Source organism: Saimiri boliviensis, chromosome 13 (genome assembly GCF_048565385.1).
Source record: "Saimiri boliviensis isolate mSaiBol1 chromosome 13, mSaiBol1.pri, whole genome shotgun sequence".
Classification (NCBI taxonomy): Eukaryota; Metazoa; Chordata; class Mammalia; order Primates; family Cebidae; genus Saimiri; species Saimiri boliviensis.
This window is the reverse complement of record NC_133461.1, coordinates 104,768,349-104,784,268: the sequence shown is the minus strand read 5'-3', so window position 1 is coordinate 104,784,268 and position 15,920 is coordinate 104,768,349. Positions and strand designations below refer to the sequence as shown.

Below are 15,920 nucleotides of genomic sequence, written 5' to 3'. Positions count from 1 at the left end.
GAAAAAACATATTGCCATTTTAAGGCACCCGTCAACCAACAGTAGAACCAGCCCTCCCTTGTTTCTCCTAGTAATACAACAAAGTAAATTCTTCCTACCTGAGCAGACTTCTTTATAAGTAGGATTTGAAGTGTACCCTCCTGCAAAACCAACTTGAGTTGAATATACTCCTTTCAAGGCCCAGAATTTCCTTTCAGCTCCCCAGAAACAGCCCATTCCTTAAAAAAAAAAAAAGAAAGAAAGAAAGAAAGAAAGAAAGAAAAGATACTGATTATTCAAAACAAAGTGGTCATTGCACATACAATAGCTGTTAGATGAGGAAAAAAGAGTTGCTCCTGTCATTTGATAACCAAAAATGACCAAGATTTTATCTTTTAAAGAAGGAGAGTTCTTAACATTAGTAAATAATTTTATTTACAGTTATTTGCATAGCATATCTCTTTGCTTTAGCTGTGCAAAAACTTAGAAGGCCTCAAATATAATGGAGTTAGTAAATCTACACATTTCCAAATAACTTGGTAAAGGCGTAACTATTTTCCTATTTCCGCATTCAATTCATAACTTGAAACAATAAAAAATCTACTGAGTGATCCACTCCCTGGTCATGTATTTTTTTAAAAAATATTTTAACAAAGAAGTATAGAAAGAGGTTGCTCATTTTAATGGGAAAACTTCCAAAATCACATAAATTTATGCACATTTCCAATTAACAATGTCACATATATGTTGAGTTTAAAAAAACTTTTTTAATCACTATAAACTTGCATGTGGTAAATCACTGCTTACCCAAAAGTATGTTTTTCTGAGTTTAGTTTCTGAACATAATGAATGTAAGAGAAAGGTGTAGAGGGGAGGCAGGGAAAGAATGACAACAACAAACAAATAAACTCGTAAAAGCAACATTCCATTTGACTAGCAAACATGTGTCTATACCAGTAGTCACAGGATATCTTCGAACATCTGATGAAAATCACAAACCATCTCCCAGGAACACACATACTCAAACACATTGACAATGTTGCCTTGCACTTCCTTGGGCTCCAAGTAAAAACCTTCATTTTCTACCATAAGTTTCTAAACTGTCCAGTACAACTGGTATTCTGTGCCCATTTCTAGGTGTAAAAAAGATTACTGCCTCACTCAAATTTTATATGGCTTTATGAAGTTACATATAACTGAGATCCTGGGTGAAACAACAGCTGTAAATTAATATACACTATACACCTCTCACTCCTACACTTACTCAATTTACTAGATTTGGTGGCAGAGGTGAAAGATAAATTAGAAGTTTACTGAAATTCTCGACACTCTTTAATATTCTACTCTAAACATTCAAAGCAACAAAACACAAAAAGCAATTTGTTAACAAGGAACAAGAAAGGACCCCATGAGAAGGAGGATGAATGACCAGGATGCAGCTGGGCAGGGGCCTGAGGTGCTATGTGTGGCTGGAACAATGTTTCAGGGACTGGAATACAATCGATGTTCACATTTCTGGAGAGGAACGCGACTTAGGACACAGGTTGTTAGGAGGATAAAACTCCACAAAGCAACACTTCGTCTAGTGGCTGCAGGTTCAACCTAAACATTCTACTAAGTGGCTTTGAAGGTGCAAGTGTGAAAATGCGTGTGTGTGTTTAAACAAAGAAAACAGGCTTATTTATAGCAAAATTACTCTATTTTAATAATCTGGTAATCAGCATATCAGCAAATAAAATATACTATGCATGATTTTCTTAAAAATACTTTTTTAGCCTTTTGTTATAAAATAAAACCGATACCAAAAAAAACATACAAAACAAACGTATACTTCAAGGCACTCTTATTAGACAAACCACCACCCGGGTCAAGAATTAGAAGTTTGCCATCCACCCTAGATATACCTCCATGTGCCACACTCCAACCACAACAGACACCCTATAGCCCAAAAAGGAACCATTATCTGACTTTCACAGCAATCATTTTCTATGTTTCTTACACTTTTATCCTCTAAGGGTTCACCCCTGACATTACAGTCTTGTTCATTCTTTAAAAAAATTTGATATGTCTTTAAGTTTTGGTGTTTTTTTGTTTTTGTTTCTGTTTTTGTTTCATTTTGCTTTGTCTCCCTCTGTCACCCAGGCTGGAGTTGAATGGCACAATGTCGGCTCACTGCAACCTCCACCTCCTAGGTTCAAGCAATTCTCCTGCCTCAGCCTCCCTAGTAGTTAGGATTACAAGTGTGTGCCAACATGCCCAGCTAATTTTTATGTTTTTAGTAGAAACGGAGTTTTGCCATATTAGTCAGGCTCATCTCAAATTCCTGACCTCAGGTGATCTGCTCACCTCAGCCTCCCAAATGCTGGGATTACAGGCTTGAACCACCGTACCCAGCCATCTTTAAGTTCGTTTAATCAACACATTGTCTCTATTCTTTTCCTTTGACCCTATCCCTTGAAGATCACGGTCTAGTTGACCTGTTCAGCTTCCCACAATGTGGATTCTGAGGACTGCGTTCTCAAGGCACAATTCAATTCACGCCTCCATCCTCAGAGGACAACTTTCTGCAAGACAACAGTTGGATCTAGAGGCTTCATCAGACTCAGACTTGATCCTATGGCAATATTAGAGGTGGGGCTAGGGATGGTCTTTCATTAGAAAGCACAGAATGCCTAGTTGTCTCTTTTACGTCTAGTTAGCAACCATGGATGCTCAATGCCTAGATGTGTTAATTCCTGGAGAGCCGCAAAATAGTCATCTTCTAATTCTATTGCTTTGTTTTCATACCTTATAATGAAAAGCGTCCCCTCAGCTACTACTTTGTTACTCAGTGGTACAATTCATAAAGGACAGAGAAGATAAATGCTTGATTAATCCATTTATATAGTGTCTTCAAGAGGATGTACTTGCCACGTTCCAGGCTAACCAAAGAGGTTTTTTTGTTTGTTTGATTTTTATTTATTTTCTACTGTATTCCTAGAGGATAACTGAAGAGTTTTGTAAACATCATTACAAACTTACTCATTTAAACATATTTGATTGTTTCAATAACTGCTCTTGTGTAAGCTCCAGTGGTCTCATCTTTGGCCAGTGAGACCCTCCTCAAATTGGCTATGTGTCCTCAGTGGTCTTGTAGTTTGCTTTCTCTCTGGTTTGACACAATGTCCCAGGCCCACTTTGTACATTTCCTAACCCAGTCCCAGAATGAACCATTTCACCAAGAAGCCTAGTTTAATGGGAAAAGGCACTTCAAGACCATGACATGGGTGCTAGTGAAGCTCACTGCAGAGTGCACAGCCACGGAACACCAGGGGTTATGAGGCCGAAATTTCACATCAAAAGATAAGTTCCGTCAGACCCACCAGATTATAAGGTCAAGAGGCTGCAGCCACAGTCTATCATAATAAAGGTAGTTGTACATCCAAAATCACACATAAGCAGGACCAGAGGGCACAAGCAAGCTGCATGAATAGGGAGCCAGACTCCCCTAGCACCCGCTGGCTGTACCAACTCCCTCCTCACTTCACATCTATAGCTGTGTGGTGGTCCAGTACAACCAGCTGGGGGCCAGCAGAAAAGCTGATCTGGCAGAAGAGTAGGGGTTGAATTGTTGGCTCATTATATTGGTGCACACTGGAAAGGCATAGCAGCCACATTGCAGCCTCACTTAAGAGTGCCAGGAAAGACAGGAGTAAGAGAAAATCCTCCCAACTGTTTCCTTCAAAAAGGAAGGAAGAGCCCAAGCTCAGGACAGCTGTGGACTCAAGGTCAGCAGCAGGTGGCTTGGCTACCTAGCCAGAGGCCAGAAACACAAAAACTGGAAGATCGGGAATTAGGAAATCTGGGGTAGAGGGACAGACGTGGACATGTAGGAGTGAGTATGCAGCATGGAGACCTTTGCACCGCACGTTAATGCCAGCTAGAGGGCACCTACCATGAAAGAGGCACTCATTCACAAAGCATGAAAAGGGGCCTGGCCAGGGGATGCCAGCCAGCCTCCTCACTGGCCACCCTAGTACCTGCGTGATGGATGCAGAAACGAAGTGGCCACAATGACAGACAGGTTACACATGGCCCAACAGCATGAATGCCCACTCCTCAAGGCCCACCTAGCTACTTCCACCACCAATTGTCCAAATGGCCAGCAACAGAGACTGTCACCAAATGCCTTATGCAGCACCATTCCTTGAGAGGACCAACCTACCACAAGGTGGCAAAGGATTACACTGGACTCCTTCCATGATGAAGGGGCCAGTGATACGTTCTTATACTCACGCACATGTATTCCCAGCATGGGTTTGACTTTCCTGCCTTCAGGGTCTTGGCCAGCTTCTGTCCCATAAATCACATCCATCAGACCAAGCGACTCACGTTGCTGCAAGGAAGATGCAGCAGCAAGCCCACAGCCAGTTTCCACCTCTTTTATTATATTGCATATCACCAGGAACTGCCATCCCGACAAAGCATTGGAATGGCCCCAAGGCACAGCCACAGCACCTGTTCACAGAGAACTCTGTACAGGTGGGTGCTGGACTCCAGGACACCAAATCAAAGACTCCAAAGGTAGGGACACACTGCATTCCCCAAATGAAGAATACGTGTGTTTGGAAAGCAAAGGAGAGAAACAGGATTGCCTTCATTTACCGTCTCAGGGACCCATCAGGACACTTTGCAGTTCCTATCCCCACAACTCTTGGCTCTGTAGAGTTAGAGGTCCTGGTTCCCAAAACAGTACACTTTCATCAGGGAATACAGCAAGAGTCCATTGAGTTATATGATACAGTTATTGCTTGGGCACTCTGGGCTCCTTGCTACAGGGACAAGGAGGCAAAAAGAGTTTGCCAGGTGCGATCGTCCCATAAGCAGTGGAGGAGGATCTCTGTCAAGCCACAGCCTTGCAAGCATTTGGTTTTAGAAGGTATATAAATATTTGCCAATGGGATGGGCTTAAAATGTTATTTCCTTGTGATTTGTTATATATGTAGTTAAACGCCAGTGAGGTCGAGCATCTCTTCATATGGTATATGGGACACTCATGTTCTCTCGTTTGTAAAGTGCCTTTGTCCATTATTCTGTTGGGTTCTTATATTTTTCTTGATTTGTTGCAATTTTTATGTTTTGGATACTATTTTTGGAAATGTATGTGTTTATAGATATTATCTCCTATCTGATTTGCTTTTGACTTCACTTAGGATGTCTACTGTCATACAGATGCTTTAAATTTTAATGTGGTTAAATATCTCTATCTTTTCCTTTATCATTTGTGTTTTTTGTATCTTGTATAAGAAGTCTATCCATATATAAAGATTATAAAGATAATACTCTATATTTTCAGAAGCTTTAAAGTTTTACTCTTAATTTTAGGTTATAAATACATATGGAAATAATTTTTGTGTAGAGTGTGAGGTGGAGAATCAATTTATTTTCTAGATTGATAACCAAGTATCCAAAATAAATTGTTATGAAGCGATCCATTATTTCTCCCACTTATCTCTAATGTTACCTTTATATGACATCATTGTAAGTAATCCCATTTCTGGTTTTTCTGTTATGTTCCATTTGTCTATTCCTGCACCAATACTACACTGTTTTTCATCATTTATTCAACAAACATTTATTCAGTGTCTACGATATGCCAGGGAGTGCTCTAAGCACGTGGGATAAATGAGTGAACAAAGCAAACATGATCCTACCCTGTTTAGTGTGTATACTCTAGTGGGAAAAAGATTAAAAATAATAGGTAGATGACATAGTTTGAAGGTAAAAAGAGCTATAAAAAATAGAAAAGCAGAGCAGGTCAGAGAAATCAGGAGGGCTGGGAGGGCACAATTTTAAATAGGGTGAGCCTCAAAGGGAAAGTAACTGCAAACAAAGCCATGAAGGCAGTGAGGCAGTCAGTCACCATTTGGATATCCCAGGCAAGGGGCAGAGAGCAGTCCTACAGAGGCAACAAGAATGTTCCTGCCATTTGTAAGGGGCAGGAAGGAAGCCAACACGGCTTGAGTGGAGTAAACAAGAAGGAAGGAGCAGGACAGGGATCAGATCGTGTAGGGCCTTGTGGGATCATTAGGGACTTTGGATTTTACTCTGAATAAAATGGGTAGCCACAGTGGAGTTTTGAGCAGGAGAGGACATGACAAAACTTACACTTTACAAGATCACTCTGGCTGTCCTCGGTTGAGAAGAGACTAGAGTGAACCAAGCACAGATGCAATGAATGGTTAAGAAACTATGGCTGAATTCCAGGTAAGAGATAATGATGGTTTAGACCAAGTGATAGCAGAGGAAGTCCTGGGTCATGATTAGATTCTAGATGTATTTTGAAGACAGAGCCAAAAGGATTTCCTGACAGATTTGATGCAGGGTTTGAGAGAGAGTTATGGTTACCTCAAAGATTACTGGCTTAAGTGGAGAACAGTGTAGATGGAGCAGATTTCTAGGAAAAGATTATAATCACGGGGTTGTAATCAGGCTGGTGATGAGTGAAAATACCTAGTAGAGTAAGTCTTCTTACCTTGTACTTCTTCCAAATTTTCTTTGCTATTCTTGGCCTATTACTATTCAGCTTTAGTATCAGCTTGGCAAATACCATAAAATATCCTTTAAAATTTTTAATTAGAATTACACTGAACTTACAGATGAATTTGAAAATATTTTGTTATATTAGTAATTTTTTTTGGACAAACAAGTTTATTTGTAAATTTAGTCAACATACATAATTGACCTAAACACTTCAATAGAAAAATAAATCTTAAAACCACTTGGAAGGCCATCTCTAGAAAAGTGATTTTCCCAGGACAGTAAGCAGATGTAACCTAACCCAACACCATCTTAACTAGCAGAGGTTCAGTGGACAAGAATCCCGTGCTCCACCCCACACCAGGTTTTTATAATACAAATGCCACAAGGAAGAGAACTTCGGTATTGTTTTCTCTTAGCAGAGGAGAAAAACTCAACCTAGTTGTGGGACCAACCACAACTCAATGAAAAGCTGCACTAACTAGTTCAGAATATTAAGTAACAGGTGATGCTAATATGAATAACTAGTATTTTATTCTAGGGCCCTTATAAATAAAATCCCCCAGTCAGTGTTTGCATTTTCAGCTAGAGGGTTAGTTAACATGTGGTAGAATAAGGGCTTATGCAAGGCGTAAATGTGCATAGCATTTTACTACTACAAAAACAATAACGGAGCTCTCCATTTATTCAAGTCTTCTTGGATGTCCTTCAATGCCATGTTATAATTTTCTCCACAGAGATCTTAAACATTTGGCTAGGAGTGGTGCCTTACGCCTGTAATCTTAGCATCCTGATCTCTCGCCTGAGGTCAGGAGTTTAAGACCAGCCTAGCCAACATAGTGAAACCCCATCTCTACTAAAAATACAAAAATTAGCTAGGTGTGGTGGCATGCACCTGTAGTCTCCGCTACTCAGGAGGCTGAGGCAGGAGAATCCCTTGTACTCAGGACACAGAGGTTGCAGTGAGCCAAGATTGTACCACTGCACTCCAGCCTGAGTGACAGAATGAGACTCCACAGGAAAAAAAAAAAAGATCTTAAATGTTTGTATTACACATAGTTCTATGTACTCATGACGTGTGGTGCTGTTATAGATACTGTTTCTTCTACTATATGTTTTTTATTGCTTAGTGCTGGTATATAAAAACACCCTGATTTTATTATGCCTTCCATACAGCCAGCAAGTGTAAAGAATTCTCTTATTAGTTCCAATGGTTTGACTCCAGCTTCCCATTGATTTCCTATAAGAAAGTTATATTTTGTACAAATGATTTTATATCTCCCTCTCCAATTCTTATTCTCCTGCCTTTATCACATTGTATTGCATTGGCCTAGGACCTTCCATACAATGCTGAATAATGACAATACTGGGGATCCCTGTCTCATCTTAATATTACTGAGAAGGATCCAATAAGTATGAGAATGACTGTGGGTTTTTGGAAGGTATCCTTTTATCAGGTCGAGAAAGTTTTCTTCCATTTTTAGTTTGAAAAGCTTTTTATCACGCGTGAGTTTTGAATATTAACAATGCACGCTTTCTTTTGAGATGATCATATGGTCTCCCTCCTTTAATCTCTTAAGGTAGTGTATCATATCAATAGACTTTTCTAAACCATCTTTCAGTAAGTCTTACTAACTCATAATGCATTTTAACACTGAACTACCTGTGCTATTTTATTTCAGGTTTTGTCATTTATGTTCATAAAGAAGATTTATAGTTTTATTTTCTTGTACTGTCCTTGTCCAGAATTGGTATCAAGGTTATACTGGCCTCAGAAAATGGACTGACGAGCCTTTCTTCTTTATTTTCTCCCAGATGTAACACTGCATTAGAAAAAAAATTATTTGTTCCTCAAAGTTACAATAAAATTTCCTGAAGTCCCTAGACTTCGGAGAGAAGGAAGACAGGAATTAGGGCATGCTTTGAATCACTGTCATTTATTCATATTTTTATTTCTCTTTCTGTTTTGAGAAGTTTTCATTGCAGAACAAACCTAGGGTTTCACTGATCCTCTTTATCATCTTTTCATTTTCTATTTCTGTTCTTACTGTTACCCTGTTTTGCAGTTTACTTTGTAGTCTGTTCGTTTCCTACCTTCTTGATATGAATTATTAGCTTATTTATTTTCAAGTGTTCTTTTCTAATACATGTATTTAAGGCTACACATTAAGCTCTAAGGTTTGCTCTAGATACATCTCAGGTATAGATATGTAGTACTTTCATTGCCATTCTCGTCTAATGTAATTTCCATTTCATTTCCTTCTTAACCCATAAATTACTTAAAAGTATGCACTTCTGTTTTCAAACAAACGGCCTGTTATACTACCTTGTCAATTTTATTTCCAATTTTATTTCACTGTTTTAGAGAATGTGGTCTGAATTATTTTGAAATTTGTTCATTTTGCCACCTACAACCTGGTGAATTTTCGTAAATATTTCATGTGTACTTGAAAAGTATAAAATTTCTCTCTCTTTCTTAAGTACAGGATTTTACAGACCTTTATATACAAGCTTATCAATTTGTTATTGACATCATCTATATCTGCTTAATTTTTTGGCAAATTGAGCCATCTGATTCTTAGAGATTTAATTAAAATTTCCTCCTATGATTGTGAATTTTCCAATTTCTCTTTTAGTTCTGTCTCTTTTAGAACTGTTCTCTTTTTTTCTGGATTTTACACCAAGGGTTTGGTGGGGGAGGAATTTGAAGCAAACAGGTCAGATGTCTTTGAGAACTTCTTTCTTTTCTTTAAGAAGAAAAAAAAGTATAATAATAAAAATAAATGAAGGAGAGGAAGAAAGAGGAAGAGGGAGAGAGAACAGGAGTGTTGTTTTATTGCCCGGGCTAGAATGCAGTCTGAATTGGGTATGCCAATGATTGTGCTTAATAATGGAGACATGAAAAAATGAGGGAAGAAAATAACAAACAAGCAGCCAACCAATATTTCATTTAAACCTGTAGGTAGGTGTGATGTGGTACTGATAAGAGTGTATATTTTGTGTATTTAAAGTGGAGAGTCCTATAAACGTTTATTAAGTTTACTTGTTCCGGATCTGGGTTCAAGTCCTGGATATCCTTGTTAATTTTCTGTCTCATTGATCTGTCTAATATTGATGCTGAATTCTCCCACTATTATTGTGTGGGAGTCTAAGTCTCTTTATAAGTCTTATGTATCTGGGTGTTCCTGTATTGGGTGCGTATATATTTAGGATCATTAGCTCTTCTTGTTGCATTGATCCTTTTATCATTATGTAATGTCCTTCTTTGCCTCTTTTGATCTTTGCTGCTTTATAGTCTATTTTATCAGAGGCAAGAATTGCAACTCCTGCTTTTTATTTATTTATTTATTTATTTATTTTTGCTGTCCATTTGGTTGGTAAATCTTTCTCCATCCCTTTGTTTTGAGTCTTTGTGTATCCTTGCATGTGAGATGGGTCTGGATGCAGCATACCGATGGGTTTTGGCTGTGTCTTTTGATTGGGGAATGTAGTCGATTTAAATTTAGAATTAATAATAATATATGTGAGTTTAATACTGCCATTTGATGCTAGCTGGCTGTTTTGCCCATTAGTTGATGTAAATTCTTCATTATGTTGATGCTGTTTACTTTTTGGTATATTTTTGGAAAGGATGATACTGGCTGTTCCTTTCTATGTGTAGTGGTTCTTTCAGAAGCTCTTGTAAACTGTTCTTTTAAACAGTTTAGGCTATGCTATTAGCATATATGAGTCTATTATTGTTTATCTTCTTGGTATTATTCCTCTTACTGTTTATTATTTTTTAATGCTATTAAAGCCTTTTGTTCTTAAATTTTTTCTAATATTAAGATCCCCACATTACCTTTTTTGTATATATTTACCATGCATATCTTTTTCCAGTCTTCATTTTTAACTTTTCCATGTATCTTTATTTTAGGCCCATTTTTTTATATATATAAGCATCATACAACAGGATTTTAGTTTATAGCCGATTTGATAATCTCTTACTTTAATTAGTCATTTTAATATATTTACTCTATTTAAACTTCTTTCCATAACCTCATTTTGTGTTTTCTACTTACCATCCTCCTTCTTTTATTTCTTTCCCCTTGTTTTCTATCTTCTGTTAGTCCTTTCTGACTGCTTTTGACCCTTGGCCAATTTGGAGGCAAAAAGAAAAAAAAAAATTTGTTCTTCTAGTGTTCACCCTTATAACTGTTACACACCCACTTCACTATCATGTTTTCCTAACCAAGTCTGAAGTTAGTTTTTCTAACCTTCTCCCAAAATCAAGACCTCTCAACATTGAACAAGCTCTATCTCATTACCACAGTATAAAGATTTGTCTTTTTTATTTTCTTCTAACACAAACAAATGTTTTTTTTTACAATTGCTTCAGTAATCAACATTTTAATCATTTTTTAACTCATTACTGTTTCTTATACTTCATGTCTTTCCTTTATATTAATTCTTCATCTTACTCAAGTCTATCTTTTAAAAGGTTTTATGATAACTGTCTATGAGTTATAAATCTCTTAAGTCTTTTTATATTGAAATATTCCTTCTGGTCTATACTATTGAATGAAAGTTTAGCTGGGTATAAATTTCATCAATACTTTGAAGATGTAACTCCATTGTCTTCTCATGATCATTGGCACCCATAGTCTGCTGTCAGTCTGATAGTAATTTCTCTGTAGGCAATGTCTTTTCTTTCTGTAGTTGTTAATATTTTTTCACTATTCTTAATATTCTGGGGTTTAATTATTATAAATCTAGATATCATTAATTTTTATTTATCTTGCTTGGGACTTAAAATGTATTTTTGATATAATTCACATATTCTTTTCTAAAAAGTCTTCAGCTATTATATTCTCAAATATTGCTTCTCCACTATTCTTGCCATTCTATTTCTCTGGAGCTTCTTTTACATGTCAGTTGGGACATCTTGACTTATCCTTTGTGTCATATAACTGCTGATTAATTGATAGATACATTCTTTTTTTCCCTGCTCTGGTTGCATCAGAACTATTCACTAGAACTATCAACTAAGTCCCTCATCAACTGGGTTCAATCCAAGAGTTCCATGTATGGAATTATTTCAATAGCTTTTTTTTATTCCAAGTTTTATACTTAGTTCTTTTGTTTTATTTTGCCTATTTTTTGTCATACTTTCTTGTTATTTCTTCATCAACCTCTTTGAATATCCTAAACACACATTTTAAAATGCTTTTCAGTTTTAAAAAATTAACTTCATGAGTGAATTTATATTTCATTTCTTCACATTGTTGCCTCCCTTCTTTGCATGATTCATATTCTTAGAATTTGAGTTCATAAGGTCATTTCCACAGGTATACACACATCAATGTGTCACCTTGGGCAGAAGAGGTGAGAAGCACTTTCAAGTTGTACCGACACGAAGCTGATTAGGTGATTAGAGTTCACAGGGTTCGCTGCCGCAGCAGTGGCTACAGCAAGAAATAGGTAAACCCTAGAGAACCTGGCCTGGAGCATAAAAGGTATCTTTTATAGAATATATCTAAATTGTTCCTTACCAAATATTTTATCCTAAGATGATACTGATTAGCATGGTCTGAAAACTAGCCTTTGGAAGTCAAAAATGCAATGAATTTATCTGTCACTATCACCATCACCTCCCCTAGGAACTTCTGAAGGACATCTACATTCTGTAGAAATAAAGTTTTAAATTAAGGAAAAAAAAAATATTCAAACTTACATCATGATTCAAGCACCTAAGAGACTTAAAGAACATATCAAAATTACAGTTGTTATCACTGTATCAGATTTACATTTTTTGACACAATCATTACAAAATCCTTACTTGATAAGAATTTTCCAAAAGTCCTACTGGATTGTTTTTATTTAGAATTACCTTAATATTCCTGCATTTTTACTCACAATTTTAATCTGTCATTTACTCATGAATATCTGTGTCTATGAGACTTTTTACTGTGGAAATTATTTTAGTTTCCCTTAAGATTTGTGATCTCATATGAAATCTTCAGAAAGAACTTTAAAGAAAGTTCAAATTTTCATAAAGCCCTTTTCCAAAACACATTGACACTGCAAATTTTGACCCGACTAGTAAAGATCTGTAATTGTGACTGTTAAAATGTGATTTTCTACAAATAACTGACAGGTCGACCACTACAGGTTGGGCACTCTTGAAAGGCAGTCTTCCAGATCTGACGTGTCCTATGGGTTCACTACACAAATTGGCTAAGGCAAGTTCTACTAACTAGTACGCCCCATTCTCACATCCTACTCCCTGTTAACTAGAATACCCCATTCTCCACCTCTGCCTACTAAGGGGTACCACTGAATAACAAACCCTCCAACAACAGATAGGGTAGAAAGAGCAGTCTGTCTTGTCAGAGTAGAAACCAACAGGGAGGCTGGGCTCCCATTAGAACATGTGCAGTCGCCGCATGTTCCTTCAGCGTCTTACCCAAATGCTCCCTCTCTTCCAGCTCTTTCCCCCGCTTTTAGACTTTACTCAGAACACAGCCACATACACAAAAATCTCCAGGACAGATCCTAGAAAGTTAGGCTGGATAGTAGCAGTGGCACAGCCATTCTGCCCTGAGGTTGTGCACCTTCCCCAGACCCTTCACAGTTGCTGACAGTTCAAGGTAACAAATTAGTCTTGCCTGTTTTAGCTTGCTGTAAATTACACACTTTACACTTTCCTTTTTACACTTTTATTATTATTATTATTATTTTGAGACAGAGTCTTGCTCTGTCACCCAGCCTGGAGTGCACTGGTACAATCTTGGATCACTGCAACCTCTGCCTCCCAGGTTCAAGCAATTCTCCTACCTCAGCCTCCCAAGTAGGTGGGATTACAGGTGCCTGCCATCAGGCCTGGGATAATTTTGTATTTTTAGTAGAGAGGAGGTTTCACCATATTAGCCAGGATGGTCTCAAACTCCTGAAATCAAGCAATCCGCATGCCTCGGCCTCCCAATGTGCTGGGATTACAGGTATGAAACACCGCACCCAGCCCTTTTCACATTTTGAAAGCAGTCTTTTTCTACGTAGTTCAAACCACATATCATTCTTCTGAAAATGACTCATATCAAGATGTCAAACACCTAACCAACCACCTGAGAAAGCTTAAGAAAGGCAGGCATTTCCAACTCTTGCTGGGGATCTCCATCTGGAAGGCTCCCTGATACCTGAAATTCAATATAGCTAACACCAAGGTGACTACCAAGCCAGTATCTTCTGTCTCTGACTTCACTGCATCACCGTTTTCCTAGATCCTTCATAGAAAAGCCGGGATTCCCCTCTGTGCTTCCCTCTTCTTCGTCTCAAACGAAATACTTTCCAGCCTCTCAAATTCTCTGTCCTTTTCTTTCCCAGCTGGAGAGTGACAGTAGCCTCCTCCAGGTCCACCCGCCTCAGCTCCCTCACTACAGTCTTTCTCATCCTTTCCAGTCAGTCTCCATCTCACACACTTTCAAACCTGTCATTTTCCTCCTTTACAACCACAGATAAGGCTAGGCATGGTGGCTCACACCTGTATTCCCAGCACCTTCAGAGGCTGAGGTGGGTGGATCACCTGAGGTCAGGAGTTTGAGACCAGCCTGACCAGTGTGGCAAAACCCCATCTCTACAAAAACACAAAAATTAGCCAGGGGTGGTGGCACATGCCTGTAATTCCAGCTGCTTGGGAGGCTGAGGCAGAATTGCTTGAACCCAGGAGGTGGAGGTTGCAGTGAGCTGAAATCGTGTCACTGTACTCCAGCCTGGGCAACAAGAGCAAAACTCTATCTCAGTTGAAACAACAACAGCAGCAAAAAGAAAAACACCACACACACAAATAGGTAAAATGCAAGAATCTTAAAGGTAATAATAGCTTTTGACCCTATGTTTTCCACTTTGAAGAAACAGTTCTTATGAAATATTAATGGGTAAATATTAATTTTCAGAAGTTTCTAACAGCATTACTTATAAAGATAAAAAATGTCAAACCTAGATATTTCATATTAGAGAATACATTTAATAAATGATGCTCCACCCGCAGTGCTTTATACATCCATTGTTCTAACATTATTTAGTGGCAAGGAAAAGTGTTCTAAATACAACATTAAGAAGAAAAAAAGCAGGTCCAGGTACAATGAAGCACATCTGTAAATCCCAGTACTTTGGGAGGCTGAGTGGGAGGACCACTTGAGTCCAGGAATTCAAGATCAGCCTGGGCAACACAGGGAGACCCCGTTTCTCAAAAAATTAAAATTAGCGAGGCGTGGTGGCACACACCTATAGTCCGAGCTACTCAAGAGGCTAAAGTGGGAGATTTGCTTGAGCCCAGTGAAGGCTGCAGTGGGCCATGATTGTGCCACTACACTCCAGCCTGAGTAACAGAGTGAGACCTTGTCAGAAGAGAGAAGAGAGATGAGAAGTGAGAGATGAGAGATGAGAGACGAGAGATGAGAAATGAACAGAGACATGATGAGATGGAAAAAGAGAAGGTGGAGGAGGAGGAAGAGGAATAGAAAAAGGAAAAGGAAGAAGGAGGGGGAAGAAAGAAGAACGTAAAAGTACATAAGAATTTATTTATATTTGATTTAATGTATATACACTGAAAAATGAACTCGTGTAAAATAAGTACAATGTTAATAGTGGTTATTCTTATTGACTAAAATTACAGGAGATTTTTATTTTCTTCTTTTTACTCTTCAGTATAATCCAAATTCTATAAGTACATATTCCAACTGTCAAAAGAGTTTTTAAAAAATGTTTACACTGACTGATAATCTGAAAGAAAATAAAATATCAAAAACATGTTTTTATATATTTTCCAAATTTTCCTTAATGAACATGCATTACTTTTATAACCAACAAAATGGCGGCAGTTGTTGAAGTTCTAACGTCCATACCCCACCCTCAGCCAAGCTGAACCTCTGTCCTACGGCCTCCCTCCTGACCATGTGCACACCTCGCTTCCTACACCCCTGTCTCCACCTGAGGAAACCCTGCCTATCCACCCAGCACCATTTCAGAACCTTCTCCCTGAAGTCTTTCCAGAATGCTAATCAGATACAAAGCTCTCTACTTGAAACCCCAAAGTAAGTCCAAGCCTCCTTAACTGAGGCATGCACATAGTCTACCCTATGGAAGGACTGTTGGCTTCCCTTAACCCCCTTCTCTGCAGTGAACATGGGGCCCACCTCTCTGGAGACTGTATTCCGTCACGTCACACAGCATGCACCTTGCACATGTGAGGCTCCTCAGGTGGGAAACATCTGCTGAATTAAACTGTAACTCTTTGAAAATTTCAACAGAGCATATTTATTGATGTAATGTAGTTCACAATGGAGGGATTCCTAAAAATAAGAATGCCAGTTTATGGAGAACTCAACCCATCCACTGAGGCTCCAAAAGTGTAAATTCAACGACCATATGGGGTAGGGGGGATG

General features: G+C 38.3%; 1 protein-coding gene across 9 annotated transcripts in view; it reads right to left on the bottom strand.

Annotated features, from left to right (window-relative positions):
- MSRA (methionine sulfoxide reductase A) overlaps positions 1–15,920 on the bottom strand; it is a 379,414-nt gene that overhangs the window by 187,783 nt on the left and 175,711 nt on the right. For 7 of the 9 annotated variants that reach the window (XM_074384143.1, XM_010347800.3, XM_074384144.1 and 4 more), the window contains one exon: positions 99–218. The exons of 1 other annotated variant lie outside the window; for it this stretch is intronic. In XM_074384143.1, the coding sequence (XP_074240244.1) occupies positions 99–218 (120 nt within the window). Of the gene's footprint in view, positions 1–98; positions 219–10,559; positions 15,226–15,920 lie in introns of those variants that run through there. One more of the 9 variants, XM_074384146.1, reaches the window with a different exon arrangement.